Below are 13262 nucleotides of genomic sequence, written 5' to 3'. Positions count from 1 at the left end.
TCAATGTCAATGTTTGGCCACCATATGAAACTTCTAGCTACAGCCTTCATAAGAAGAATGCCATTATGTCCTGCATGTAACTCGTTCAGGACATAATAGTGGGGCGGTTAAGCAAAAAATCGTGCACTTTGGGTTAAAAGCATGAAACTTGGCACATAGATGGCATCAACCCTATTGATTATTTTGGGATGTGGATCCACCCCAGCAGCTCCCCCTGGTGGTCGTTACGGCCATCTTTTCAAAATGACCGTCTATCCATTGAAATACATATAACTAGGTGTGTCACGATAAGACATTTTTTTTACAAATCATTTCAGGCCAGCAATTTCCAGAGGCGAAATTTCTAGCTGAACACGATTTTTGAAAAAAGATTTATCTATGACGTCATTTTCGGTTGGGTTTTTTCTGATTTCAAAAATGGCCGCCAAAATTTGAAGAAAAATGAATTTCCAGATAGGATGGGTGATTATCACGCAAGGTATGGCTTGTAATATATCAAATATAAGGTTTTTGTTGTAATTGAACTGAAAAATAATCTCTAAAGCTAGTTTCCCTAAAACTAAGATGGCGGAAATTCAAAATGGCCGCCAAAATATACCCAAAATGGCCGATTGGTCAGATTAAAGTCATTTCAGTGTTTGATTAGGTTTGTAATATATAATTTAAAGGGTTTACAGTGTCACTGAACTTAAAATTAATCTAAAGAAAATAATAGTTTCCAAAATCCAAGATGGCGGAAATTAAAAATGGCAACCAACATTTATCTAAAATGGCCGATTTGTCAGATAAAAGTCATTTCACTCTTTGATATGGTTTGTAATATGTAATATAAAGGGTTTTCAAAGTCATTGAACTTAAAATCAATCTAAAAAAAAGAGTTTCCAAAATTCAATATGGCGGAAATTCAAAATGGCGGCCAGAATTTCCCTAAAATGATCATATTTTAAGATAATCGTCAGTTTTCTGTTTGATGTGGCTTGTAATATGTCCTCTATTAAGTTTTCAGAGTCACTTAATTTGATAATCTTTCTATTGGATTGGTTTATAATAAATGATTGTTTCAGAAAAAAAGGGACAATCATCAATCTTTCTATTGGATTGGTTTATAATAGCAAAGTGTAATAGTTGTTTGAGGGCAACTGAAATTGACCGGAATCAGGAATCTACCTGTCAGTCAATTAACCATGTGCAGTACTTACCAGCAAGCTAATTAGAATTTCAAAGAATTTAACTTTAAGACACAATAAATGTAGTTTAATTGTTTTATGCATAAAAACATATGATGCTAATGATAATGTTAAGAATTGACACATTTTTTGGAGAAAATATCTGGTTATTCCGACCCTCCACACCCTCACCATAACAATACAACGGGGCCAACTGAGGCATTTTTAATTTCATCTCCTTTGTCTTTGCACCATTTTACCGGAGTGAGAATCATTTATGGTATATGCAGTTGTTAAGAATTTAAGTTCTCCTATTCGTTCAGAAATAGTAATGTGATCTGTTTTTGCATCGGAGACTCTGTGCACGCCAATATGTACACGGGACCTCGGTTTTTCGTCCCATCCGAACGACTAGACAGCTGTCCTTGTCAGGCCCTCCGTCCTGCATCACTGAGAAGGGGAAACCACGCCGGAAAAATGCTCAGTTAGCCTAGTGTGCGGTATTTTAGTATGTTTACGGTAATAGTATATTTTGGGGTGTGGGGTGGGGTCGGGAGATCTATTACATATATACTTTGCATTAATATGTTTTAAAATTTATTTTCTAATATAAAGGTAACAATTATTTTCGTGATAATTATATCTTTCTTGGCGCTAGGCATATGTGTGCTAAATTGATCTCGAATCCGGGTGCTGGAATACGGGTGAGAGAATATGCGTGCTAACTAGAAAGTTAATGAAATTCGGCATGTGCATACCTTATGCATCTGTCGATTTAGTGAAATAAAGATATTGAAGCCACCAAAGGCAAAGCTAGTTTAGAAGTTATTGCGTGCGCAGTGAGCCTACCCCAACCCGATTAACCCATTTATTTTTTTTGTTTAGTATGTTTACGGTAATATATCTCGAAACGCCAACACAGGAGCCTTCTGAAAGTTTGTATTCTAGTAGTTTATTCATCTCTTGATTCCCACCAAATCTGGTTGGGGTGCTTTTTGATGCAAAATGGACGTACCCCTTTTTTGCATGCTCAGTTAGCCTAGTGTGCGATATTTTAGTATGTTTACGTTAATAGTATATTTTGGGGTGTGGGGGGGGGGATCTATTACATACATGTATATACTTTGCATTAATATGTTTTAAAATTTTATTTTCTAAGGTAACAACTATTTTCGTGATAATTATATCTAGGTTTTTCTTGGCGCTAGGAATATGTGTGCTAACATGATCTCGAATCCGTTTGCTGGAATACGGTGAGAGAATATGTGTGCTAACTTGATCTCGAATCCGGGTGCTGGAATACCGGTGAGAGATTCCGCTCGGTGCTCACTGCGCACGCAATAACTTCTGAACTAGCTTTGGTGGCTTCGAAATCTTTATTTCACCAAATCGACAGATGCACATGGTATGAACATGCCGAATTTCATTAACTTTCTATGTTGGTGTATCGAGTTATACCACCGCAAAGTTCCAAGCACCCGGATTCGAGGTGTAGTTTGTGGTAGACTGGATAACCTGCTCTAATACGTCAGACCATATAAATATATAAATTTATATATTTCTATGCGTCAGACTCGCTCCTACGTCACTCCTTTTCTGACTTGAAGTCAGAATAGCGCAGTGACGTAGGAACCAGCCAAACGTCATTTACAGCAGGTTGTCCAGTCTATATAGTTTGTGGGTTCATTGTGTTCTTTAACGATGAGGGTCAAGGTCATAAAATGTCCGTTGAACGTAACGTCCGCTGACTTCAGCTCGATGCGAGAAAGATTATTAGTAAAATGGTCTGTTGTTTATATGAACTTAATAATGAAGTATGCAATATTATATAGGGTTACCATTAAATAGGTGTATGTAATTTATACGTCAGGTTAGTGTGGTTTTGTTATATCCAATTTATTTTTCATCTGAACTAGAATTAAAGCAACACTATCCTTACTTACAATCTATACTAGGACGACGTGCTCAGGTAGTGTCCTAAAAATAGCGGCGCTATTGCACTTTCGCACCTCTACCAGTTCCCGTTGTCGTAGACTTGAAATTTTCAGGGGATGTTAAGGATGACTACCAATGGCCGCACACCAAATTTCAGCCGAATCGATCAATAACTTTTTATTTTACCGACCTTTTAATTTCTAACGGGAGAGAAGTTCATCCGTTCGTCGCCATTTTCTTTGTTGACGATTTAGACTCGAATAACAAGACACTAAGACGGATTCCGACACACTGTGCTAGCTGCCTAATACTGCAGATCATAAAATTTAATAATAATTTTCGTATATTTTAAATTTTGCGCTAAGCCACCAATTTCTATAAAGTACTATTTGGCGTTGACCAGATGGATTGGCCTTTACGTGTGAATATCGCCGTGACCTTGACGCTGACCTTGACTTCAAATTTTCGGGACCTATGCGCTTATAAGTGCTGCGCCCTTATTTCTTGCTGTATTATCGAGGCTAATGTCCGGGGTGAAAGCAGAGAAGATGCCCTGAAGAAAAGATGATTTGGTCAAAGTCGTAGGTCAAGGTCATGTTGCATAAAACTGAACGCAAACTTTTCAAACTCAGTTTTGGGATATTTGACCTTGACTTACGACCTTGACCCAGTAACCATTTTAAAAGTCCATCATCGTGGCTTGAACCGTCGGCGTTTACCTTGGCACTGTCGCACACTGCTCGGTCAGAAAACGGCCAAACGCAGAGGGCCCGTGTTCGAAAGGACGTCAATGGGCGCCGTCAATATGAAAGGTCATGGTGACCTACACTAGTCAACGCTAACCAAGCGTGACCTTGACTTTGACCTTGAGTCCAAACCTTCCATCGATCTCGCGGCCTTTGCGTTTATGCTTGCCGTGGCCCTATGTCTTACTGTATTATTAAGGTTAATGCTCGAGGTGAAAGCAGAGACGACGTCCTTCAGAAAAGATGAAGGGCCAACGTCGTAGGTTAAGGTCATGTTACAGAAAACTGAACTCAAACTTTTCAAAGTCAGTTTTCAGATATTTGACCTTGACCCCGTAACCATTTTAAAGGGCCATCATCTTGGCTTGAACCACCGACGTTTACCTTGGCCCTGTCGCACACTGCTCGGTCAGAAAACGGTCAAACGCAGAGGGTCCGTGTTCGAAAGGAAGTCAATGGGCGCGATCAATGTGAAAGGTAGTGTTGACCTCCAGTAGTCAACGCTAACCAGCGTGACCTTGACTTTGACCTTGAGTCCAAACCACCCATCGATCTCGGGGCCTTTGCGTTTATGCTTGCCATGGAACTATTTCTTAATGCCCGAGGTGAAAGCAGAGACGACGTCCTTCAGAAAAGATAAATGGGTCAAAGTCGTGGGTCATCGTCATGTTACAGAAAACTGAACTCAAACTTTTCAAAGTAAGTTTTGGGACATTTGACCTTGACTTACAACCTTGATCCCGTAACCATTTTCAAAGGCCATGATCTTGGATTGAAACATGGACGTATACCTTGGTCCTGTCGCACACTGCTCGGTCAGAAAACAGTTATACGCAGAGGGCCCGTGTCCGAAAGGAAGTCAATGGGCGTGGTCAATGTGAAAGGTCGTGGTGACCTCCACTAGTCAACGCCAACCAACCGTGACCTTGACTTTGACCTTGAGTCCAAACTTCCCCTCCATCTCGGGGCCTTTGCGTTTATGCTTACCGTGGCCTTATTTCTTACTGTATTATCAAAGTTAATGCTCGAGGTGGAAGCAGAGACGACGTCCTTCAGAAAAGATAACTGGGTCAAAGTCGTGGGTCAAGGTCATGTTACAGAAAACTGGACTCGAACTTTTCAAAGTCAGTTTTTGGACATTTGACATGAGGCTAATTTGTGGACGGGACCTAGGTTTTTCGTCCCGTCCGAACGACTAGGACATGAGGCCTTCACCTCATACAAATTTTTATACGCTACCACCGTGGCTAGGACCACCAACCTTTACCTGGGTTCTTTCACACACTGTTTGGTCAGAAAACGGTGAAACGCAGAGGGGTCGTGTTTAGATTATTAAAATAGTTTAATGTGGGTGTATATAATTATAATCCAATATGGTTTAATAGAATTAACATTATAGTCAACCACGAGAGGGTGGGATCGGTCTAGATTTATACATTTTAAACAATTTTATCCTCAAATTCGTGTAGGGCTACAATACGGCAGTCAGATAACCAATAAAGGGGAGGGGTGGGGTATAATTATATTAACGTTGGTTGCAGAATAACGTTATCACTACGATAGAACGAAACTGCAGTTTACAGCGAGATTGGGGGAGGGGTATAATATTTATTAACATTCGTTATAGAATATAGTAATATCTACTATGGGGTTTTGGGGGGGGGGGGGTAATAATATTTATTAACGTTGGTTATAGTATAACGTAATGATTACGATAAAACCAAACGGCGGTCTGCACCGAAATGAGGGTTTTAGGTAATGATTAATATTTATAATATTTATTATTAACACAAATTTTAACGGCGTCCTCCAGGGTACGGCGCCAGCGTCTTATCCACTTAGCCACCATGGCTCCCTCGGATTAACGGACGATGGAAATATCGGTCTGTTAGATTTACGCGTTATCTACCAGAACGTCTGGAGAACTACCAGAACTGATTTGTAAGGGACGATCGATTTAATAGCCCGCAGGTCGATGATGGCCATTTAAATTGGTTACGGAGTGAAGGTCGAATGTCCAAAAACTGACTTTGGACATTTTGAATTCTTAGCTTTCACCCCGGACAGTAACCTCGATAATACAGCAAGAAATAGAGGCCCAGCATAAAGCGCAGAGGTCCCGAGCTTGATGGAAAATTTGAAGTCAGGGTCAGCGTCAAGGTCACGGCGATATTCACACATAACGGCCATTCCAACTGGTTAACGCCAAATAATATTTTATAGATATTGCTGGCTTAGCGCAAAAGTTAAAATATACGAAAATAATTATGAAATTTTATGAACTGCAGTGTTAAGCAGCTAGCGCAGTGTGTCGGAATCCGTCTTAGTGTCTTGTTATTCGAGTCTAAATCGTCAACAAAGAAAATGGCGACGAACGGATGAACTTCTCTCTCGTTAGAAATTAAAAGGTCGGTAAAATAAACGGTTATTGATCGATTGGGCTGAAATTTGGTGTGTGGTCATTGCCAGTCATCCTTAACATGTCTCTACGATAACGGGAACTGGTAGAGGTGCGAAAGTGCAATATAATTATAGGTATGATCCGCAATAGATGCAAAATTAAGACAGCAGGATTAAATTATGTCCCCCAGATATAAAATTTGCGTATTAGAATGAAATATCTGTTATAATTGGATCTGGTGTCTTGAGCAGACATGTATTGCAACATAATTTTACTATACAGTAGAATCTGTATGAGCAGCCACTCCTATTCAGCGACATCTCCTTGTAAGCGGTCACGATAAATTCCCCCCGTAGAAATTCTGTTGTTTCATCTCTTTATTCAACGGTCACTCCTCTAACGCGGCCAGCGGTCACTATTTTACTAATAAATTCAACAAAACATCGCCCATTCAACGGCCATTGTTGAATGATACCATCTTGTCGTTCTTTGTAACACCCCCGCTAATCCCGTGAGTAGTAGTTAATTAACTGGACCCCCACTGATCAGGTAAAAAGGAATGTAAACATAACAATCAACCCGGGATTATCTGTTAATTAATCTTTTGTTTTATTAAACGACTAACCTGATCATTGTTTTCACGCGTAACGACACATTATTTGATACTGATTGAATAAAATAAAAGTACCGAGTTTTGTCACGATCATCTAGTATCTCTCTTAGCGCCTCCTATAATATTACATACAGAGTTACACCCCCTGTAAATAGGAGATAAAATTAGAGATGTTTTTTGTTCATGTGCTTTTTTGATAAAATAAAATGAATTCATCGATTTTCTTCATAAAAATGGATAAATATTATCGAATGCATCACAATAGTAGACAGTAGTATCGAAGGTTGGTACAAAATGACAAGTTTACAGAAGTTATGTCCGAGATTTGAGTAAAGAATTTTCGTCCGGCGCAAGATTCAGCGACGGCCAAATTTACCGCTTCCAATGCATCCAAGCGTAATATTTAATTTATGTCGGCACAAAAAGCAACGAGATTTTATTAAGAGGCCACTCCCGTTAAGTTATGTCCGAGATTTGAGTAAAGAATTTTCGTTCGGCGCAAGATTCAGCGACGGCCAAATTTACCGCTTCCAATGCATCCAAGCGTAATATTTAATTTATGTCGGCACAAAAAGCAACGAGATTTTATTAAGAGGCCACTCCCGTTAAGCGGTCAGTTGTGAAAATTCCCTTGGGTGGCTGCTTAATGCAGATTCTACAGTACTTGCAATCTATTTTTTATCTAACGGGTTTGGTTTGGGCTATGGAATACCAACAAACGGAACACACTGGGTTTCGATAAGTTGGAAAACAAATCGGATTTACAATGTCAAGTGTGGGGCTGTGGGTGCACAATACTGGATCTTCAAAATTGTGCGAAATATTTGATACCAGGAGTTTGGGTTAGGTTTAAGAATTTGGGGGGGAGGTTAAGTCTCAACATAAGCACTGACCTAGGATGATGAAAAGTTAGTTCGTGATATTTCCTAGTTTTATTAAAAATACATACAATACATTAGATTTATATACAAAAGCGATTTCACTGTTTTTTGGTGATGGTGGCGCTGATGGGGTTCCTTGGATGGTACTTCTGGTATTTTTGTTTCTGAAGAAGAAAAAGAATAAATTTGAGGCTCTCGGGGGAGAGCCACATTAGTGTGCACAGGCGTACGGGGAAATTTTTGACTGGGGGGGGGGGGCGGTGGTGGTTGGTGCCCAAAAAATGTAGTTAGGTTCTTAGTATGTTACATAATAATAATAAATTCGCTGTTGAATTGGACACATTGAAGAACGCAATATTATTTTATACAACTTTTACAAAGTACAATTGTGTGCCCAAATTTTCCCAGCATTTGGTGCCCAAAATGGGGGGGGGGGGGCGGCCTATCTGAATGGATTGGAGATGGTCATTTCTTTTACCATTAGTTGATAAAAAAAATAAATGATTAATGTTTATCTCATATATTACCTTAGATCATAGGGTGTGAAGTACCTAATTAGGGATTATCCAATCAGTTGACTAATTAGTACTTACCCCTTTCCTTTGACTTACAATTACACTTTATAGCATGTAATTTTCCGGGTTGGCTTGGGTTGTTATGTCTCCAGGACACATGGTTTGTATAACTGTAGCACCACATCGATGGTTTGTTTAAATATATTGTTTTTCATTAAATTAAAAATGTTTGGCCGTTATAACTTAAGTTTTTGGCCATTATGACCAAATTTATTGGCCGTTATGACGAAACTGTTTGGCCGTTATGACTAAAGTAGTTCCGTTTTGACCTAACCTGTTTTTGACCGTTATGGCATGGGGCCGTTATGACCACATTCCACACTGTCAAGTCAGCTAACTAACTGAAACCCCTTTGATATACATGTAGTATACCGTTTGTATGAATGTATTGAGTTGTCTATGTAATAAGTATTATTAAATGTACATGTATATCACTATGTCTACTCTAAGTGTATGTGTATGCATCCTGTCCATAATGGACGTTTTGATGCAATAAACATCTTATCTTATCTTGCATTTGAATACTTTATGCGTCATATATTCTGTACAGTACTTTTTTTCAGGGATCATTTGAAATGGAAAAAACTCCTTCGGCACCTCCTGTACCTAAAGTATCTAAATTAATTCCCAACAAATATAACCAGCAACCATCAAAGAAAGGTTGGTAGTCAATCACGGTCAACGAAAAAGCTCCAGGTTCTAGAGCGTAGGCTACACCTTAGCCTCCTGCCCTATTGTTCGTTTAAGTGCTAGTGTATTTTTGGTTCCATACTTACTACTGGTAGCTATCAACGATGCCCACGATATTTTTACGACATACTTAATAACTATTGACCATAGCGTAGGGGGCCAATCTCAGTTGGTGGGGCTGAGGCTATTTGCCCGAAAATGTTCTTTGTCACCCGAATTTTCAGAATGAATCAATCATTAACTAAAACAAAGTTTCCACAAAACTGTGATGGTTGTTTATTTTAATTCATTACACAATGACACAACAAGCACAATATAAATTTACATTATGTTAAGCAAAAAACAACTTAATCTCCCCCATTCTTTGGTGTTTGTACCCCAAAAACGGAAATACATTGCCCCGACCCCCTCCAGCCCCCGATCTCCCACGCCTATGCTAACGACTATTAAAATACAAAACAAAACGCAACCACCTAAAAAAGTATGGTTATTGCTGAAAGCGACATCAAACCCCTTTGATTGATATTCCATTTAATATCAGTTGTATTGGTTTGCCATTTTCCTAATGGGCTTTGTACGTGATTGGCCAGTAAAATCCATTACATGTACTATGTATTCAATTTCATATCAAACAATACCATCATTATGAGTAAAAGTTCACTAGTATCTACTCAAGTGTTTTTAAAATAGAAAATTTCCGCTAAACATTAAAAAGTCTATTACTTTCATATTTATAAGGGTGATAATCAAATTCAGGGGCAAATAACTCGTCTGAAACCGCTTCTCAAACGAAAAGATTGTAAGCTTACAGTCCCTGTTTCTCTTAAATGTTCTCCAATGTCAACTCTTTTCGATCAACAAATTTTCACTTTAATATTCTATATTGATCATTGTATACTTTTATAATTTCTACAAATTATAAATCATTCATGAACAATAATGTTAGATTGAAACAGAGTCAGATGAATCATGTTCATGGACAGGCTAAGAAAAGTATTAATCCAGTCTAAATTTCTGAACTTAAGAAATTCGTTTGGCTAAGGATGGTTACATTGATGAATTATCAAGTCGGTTACATTACCGTTCACTTAAACCGAATAGTTGGTGAAAAATTGTTACAGGTCTATTTCAAATTTTGATAATGTCGACTACACCCCCTCACTCAATGTATAATACATTTTTACCCATCCGTTTGACAAATCTTATATTTTAAATTCTTACTTCATTTCTATAGGTAATATTGATAATATTTAACTCTGATGATAAAATTTGTAAAGTTGATGACATATCAATAATTTATGAATGGTTTATTATCTCTGAACAAGTGGCGACTTGTCAACTACTCAAATCCCCGAGGCCAAATTATTTAACCTCCGGAATCTTGAAAAAAAAATACTTGACTTACATATCCAACTACAACTCTCTTTCCAAACGTCAGACAAATTTCCATGCAAATAATTCTACATGTACTATCTATCACCTTTTAGAAATTTACCGGTTCTCAGATATAGATTCATTAACTGCGTTGGGAACCACACAGAGAAAATCATAAATTGATTACTATTTACAAAACAGTCTATAACTACTCATCAACTTATTAAATTATTAAATATTGGATATCGTAAGAAGCTCATCTTTTCCCGGGAAGATCAGAACATCAATGTTGGTTTAAATTGATAAATAATTCGTGTTTCAGTGTCGAAGACTTATTTTGAATCACGATAACATTACTTTAAAACTTATTCTTTTCGTCTCTAATGATTTAACTATAAATGACCAAAACATTGAAATTATCTTAATATCGCTAATAAGTTTTATGAATGTGTTTAAAAACTTCGCATGTGATTACCTTAAGTAGTTTAATATATTTTTGAAAAGTTCTATTCAACACTAAGTCCCGAATCTTTTGACTACGTGTATATTATATTTAGGTTCTAAATCATATATGGGTTTTGGTTTGTTTTTTTTATTATTTGCTTCTTTTATAGGAAGACGATTTTTGAAAGAGCTTCAATTTAAACTAGTTGGTGCCATTGAATCACATAATTTATTAGAAGTAAACAGATTGATTAAGAACGGGGTTGATCTAGATTGTATTATTTTAATTCATAAAACGCCGTTAATCCATGCTCTAGAAAAATTCCCACTCCAACCTACACTTGCAGTTACTTTGATGGAAGCCGGTGCTAATGTCGAAAAGCCTGAAGTTGTTGCCAGGAGAAGGTTTCCAATCCATGTGGCGGTTATGAGTGGTTCTTTGTTGTTGGTAAATAAACTCTTAGACTTTAAAGCTAATATTGATGGTCGAGATGGTTCTGGTATGACACCGCTTCATTACGCCTGTTACTATGGATTCCAAGATATCGCAAGTGAACTTCTTAAACGCCAACCTGCTCATTGCATCCATTACGGCGATGACACACAACGCTGTGCAATTCATAGGGCTATTGAAGGCAAACACTTTCATGTTGCCGAAATGTTATTTAAACACGGTGCCTTGGTAAATAGTGTTGATAAAAGTGGCTGGTCGCCTTTATTTCAGTGTATAGTGTTCAACGAAGTGAGTAGTGTCAAGTATTTATTAAATCGTGGTGCTGATGTGAACCTTCAAGACGTTAATGGAAATACACCGTTACACATAGCTTGCAATCCACTGGCCAGAGATCATGTACGAGTAATTCTAACAACGTCAGTAGACTATTATAAAAGAACAAGAAGAATACCAACAGCTGAGCTTCAAGCTCTGTTCTTATCAGAGCAGGGCGGATTTTTAAAAGCAGTACAGTTTTTAGTTAATGCAGGCGCTGACGTCAACATAAATAATAAAATTGACATCCGTCCCATTCACAATACTCGTTCGGCACATATCATGACGTATTTAATAGCATGTGGAAGTGAAATTGGTGTTAATACCCTGACCAATCTGGAGCTTTCAGGGGAGACTAATCTGGTAGAATCGGTACGAAACAGCAATTCATTCTCAGGACAGATGACTTTACTGCACAAATGCAGAAGCGTAATTCGTAATTGTCTGTCCCACACTCGTGATGTATATTCTTCTGTAAATAAATTACCCCTTCCTCAAAAACTGATCGAATATATAAATTTAGTAAATTATGATTCCTAACAACAGCACATGTGTCAGGTATTTGAATAATTAATATTGAATGTCCTTCCGTAACTCTGTAGATTCAAATACGTTAATTTGATATCTGTATACACAACATATCAGTCTATTGCAGAACCAAAATGAAAATTCCTGTTAAACAATATTATATGAAATGGTCATTGAGGGATTTTTGTATGTAAATTTGATAATAAATGTACCACCATATCAACTTCAAAATGTTGTACAAGTGTTTAAAATACCCCCCCCCCCCCAATAAAAAAAATACGAAAAGTGTATTTTGTCCTTTGTGTTACAGTTTGTTATGTGGGGTGTACTGCAAACTAATAATACTTCACACTGCAAAGTATAACGGTTTAAATCAAATACCATATATCTTTCCATTAGACGCCCAGTGAAAGTCGTGGTTTTGTAACGGTTGTTGACTTTTGCTCAATTTCTGAGATTGAGAAGAATAATAAAAAAATGTTACAAAATATGCGATAAAGCCCCACCTTTTCAGTTAATGCTAATGTTTAATCTATTAGGTATTCTAAATAGCCTATTCCCAGAACTAATTGTTTATGTAGTAGTTATTAGCACACTTTCCTCGGTGTATCGGTGAAGATCAGGACAGTTTTGGTCGAGGGGCGGAGCTTGTATAAAATGCTTGTATAAAATTGTTCGTTTGTCGGAAATGAACAGTACTCTTTCTGGAAAGCGCACTGTTCATTTCTGATACACGGATACTTTTATGCCTGTATTCAGTGCTTGGACTAGGTGGAAATTAGCCATTTTTCCTCAAATTTAGGAATGCGACGCCCACAGACAATACAGTTCTGTTGAAGAGAATCTTGTCATCAACTTGTCAAAGACAATATGTTGTAGCTTAAATATCTGATACAGATGATGTGGTGTTTAGGGCATGCTAAGTATCATATTACACTGCTCTATATTTAGATGGTTTTGGATCAGTTTCTATATGAGACTTTTTATTCACATTCAAATTAAATGTTGGAAAAAAAAAAAATAAAATAAAAATTTAATAAATAAATTTGATTCAAATATTACATAAAGTTATACTAAGCTTTTTAAATTTGATGTAATAGAAGAAACTTTATTGTGTAAAAAAATTACAAGATTATGTGC

At 37.5% G+C, this 13262-nt stretch overlaps 1 protein-coding gene across 3 annotated transcripts; it reads left to right on the top strand.

The window, feature by feature from the left end:
* Positions 1-381: 381 nt before the first annotated feature.
* LOC126821180 (serine/threonine-protein phosphatase 6 regulatory ankyrin repeat subunit A) lies at positions 382-12353 on the top strand. 3 transcript variants are annotated; one of them, XM_050549582.2, is made up of 3 exons: positions 382-478; positions 8881-8977; positions 10996-12353. In XM_050549582.2, exons 2-3 carry the CDS (start codon positions 8893-8895, stop codon positions 12132-12134), a joined length of 1224 nt encoding a protein of 407 aa, XP_050405539.1. In that variant the 5' UTR covers positions 382-478; positions 8881-8892; the 3' UTR covers positions 12135-12353. The 3 variants fall into 3 exon arrangements, with proteins under 3 accessions (XP_050405539.1, XP_050405538.1, XP_050405540.1); XM_050549581.2 differs by lacking the exon at positions 382-478 and adding an exon at positions 2453-2571; XM_050549583.2 differs by lacking the exon at positions 382-478 and adding an exon at positions 2601-3036.
* The last annotated feature ends 909 nt before the right edge of the window (positions 12354-13262 follow it).

The sequence above is a fragment of the Patella vulgata genome, chromosome 5, assembly GCF_932274485.2.
Source record: "Patella vulgata chromosome 5, xgPatVulg1.2, whole genome shotgun sequence".
NCBI classification, from domain to species: domain Eukaryota; kingdom Metazoa; phylum Mollusca; class Gastropoda; family Patellidae; genus Patella; species Patella vulgata.
This window is presented reverse-complemented; position numbering and strand designations above follow the sequence as displayed.

What these genes read in the sequence shown, in the direction of transcription:
- LOC126821180 (XM_050549581.2), top strand. An exon ending in CCAGCAACCATCAAAGAAAG is followed by an intron (nt 8,978 to 10,995) that starts GTTGGTAGTCAA and finishes CTTCTTTTATAG; the next exon opens with GAAGACGATTTTTGAAAGAG.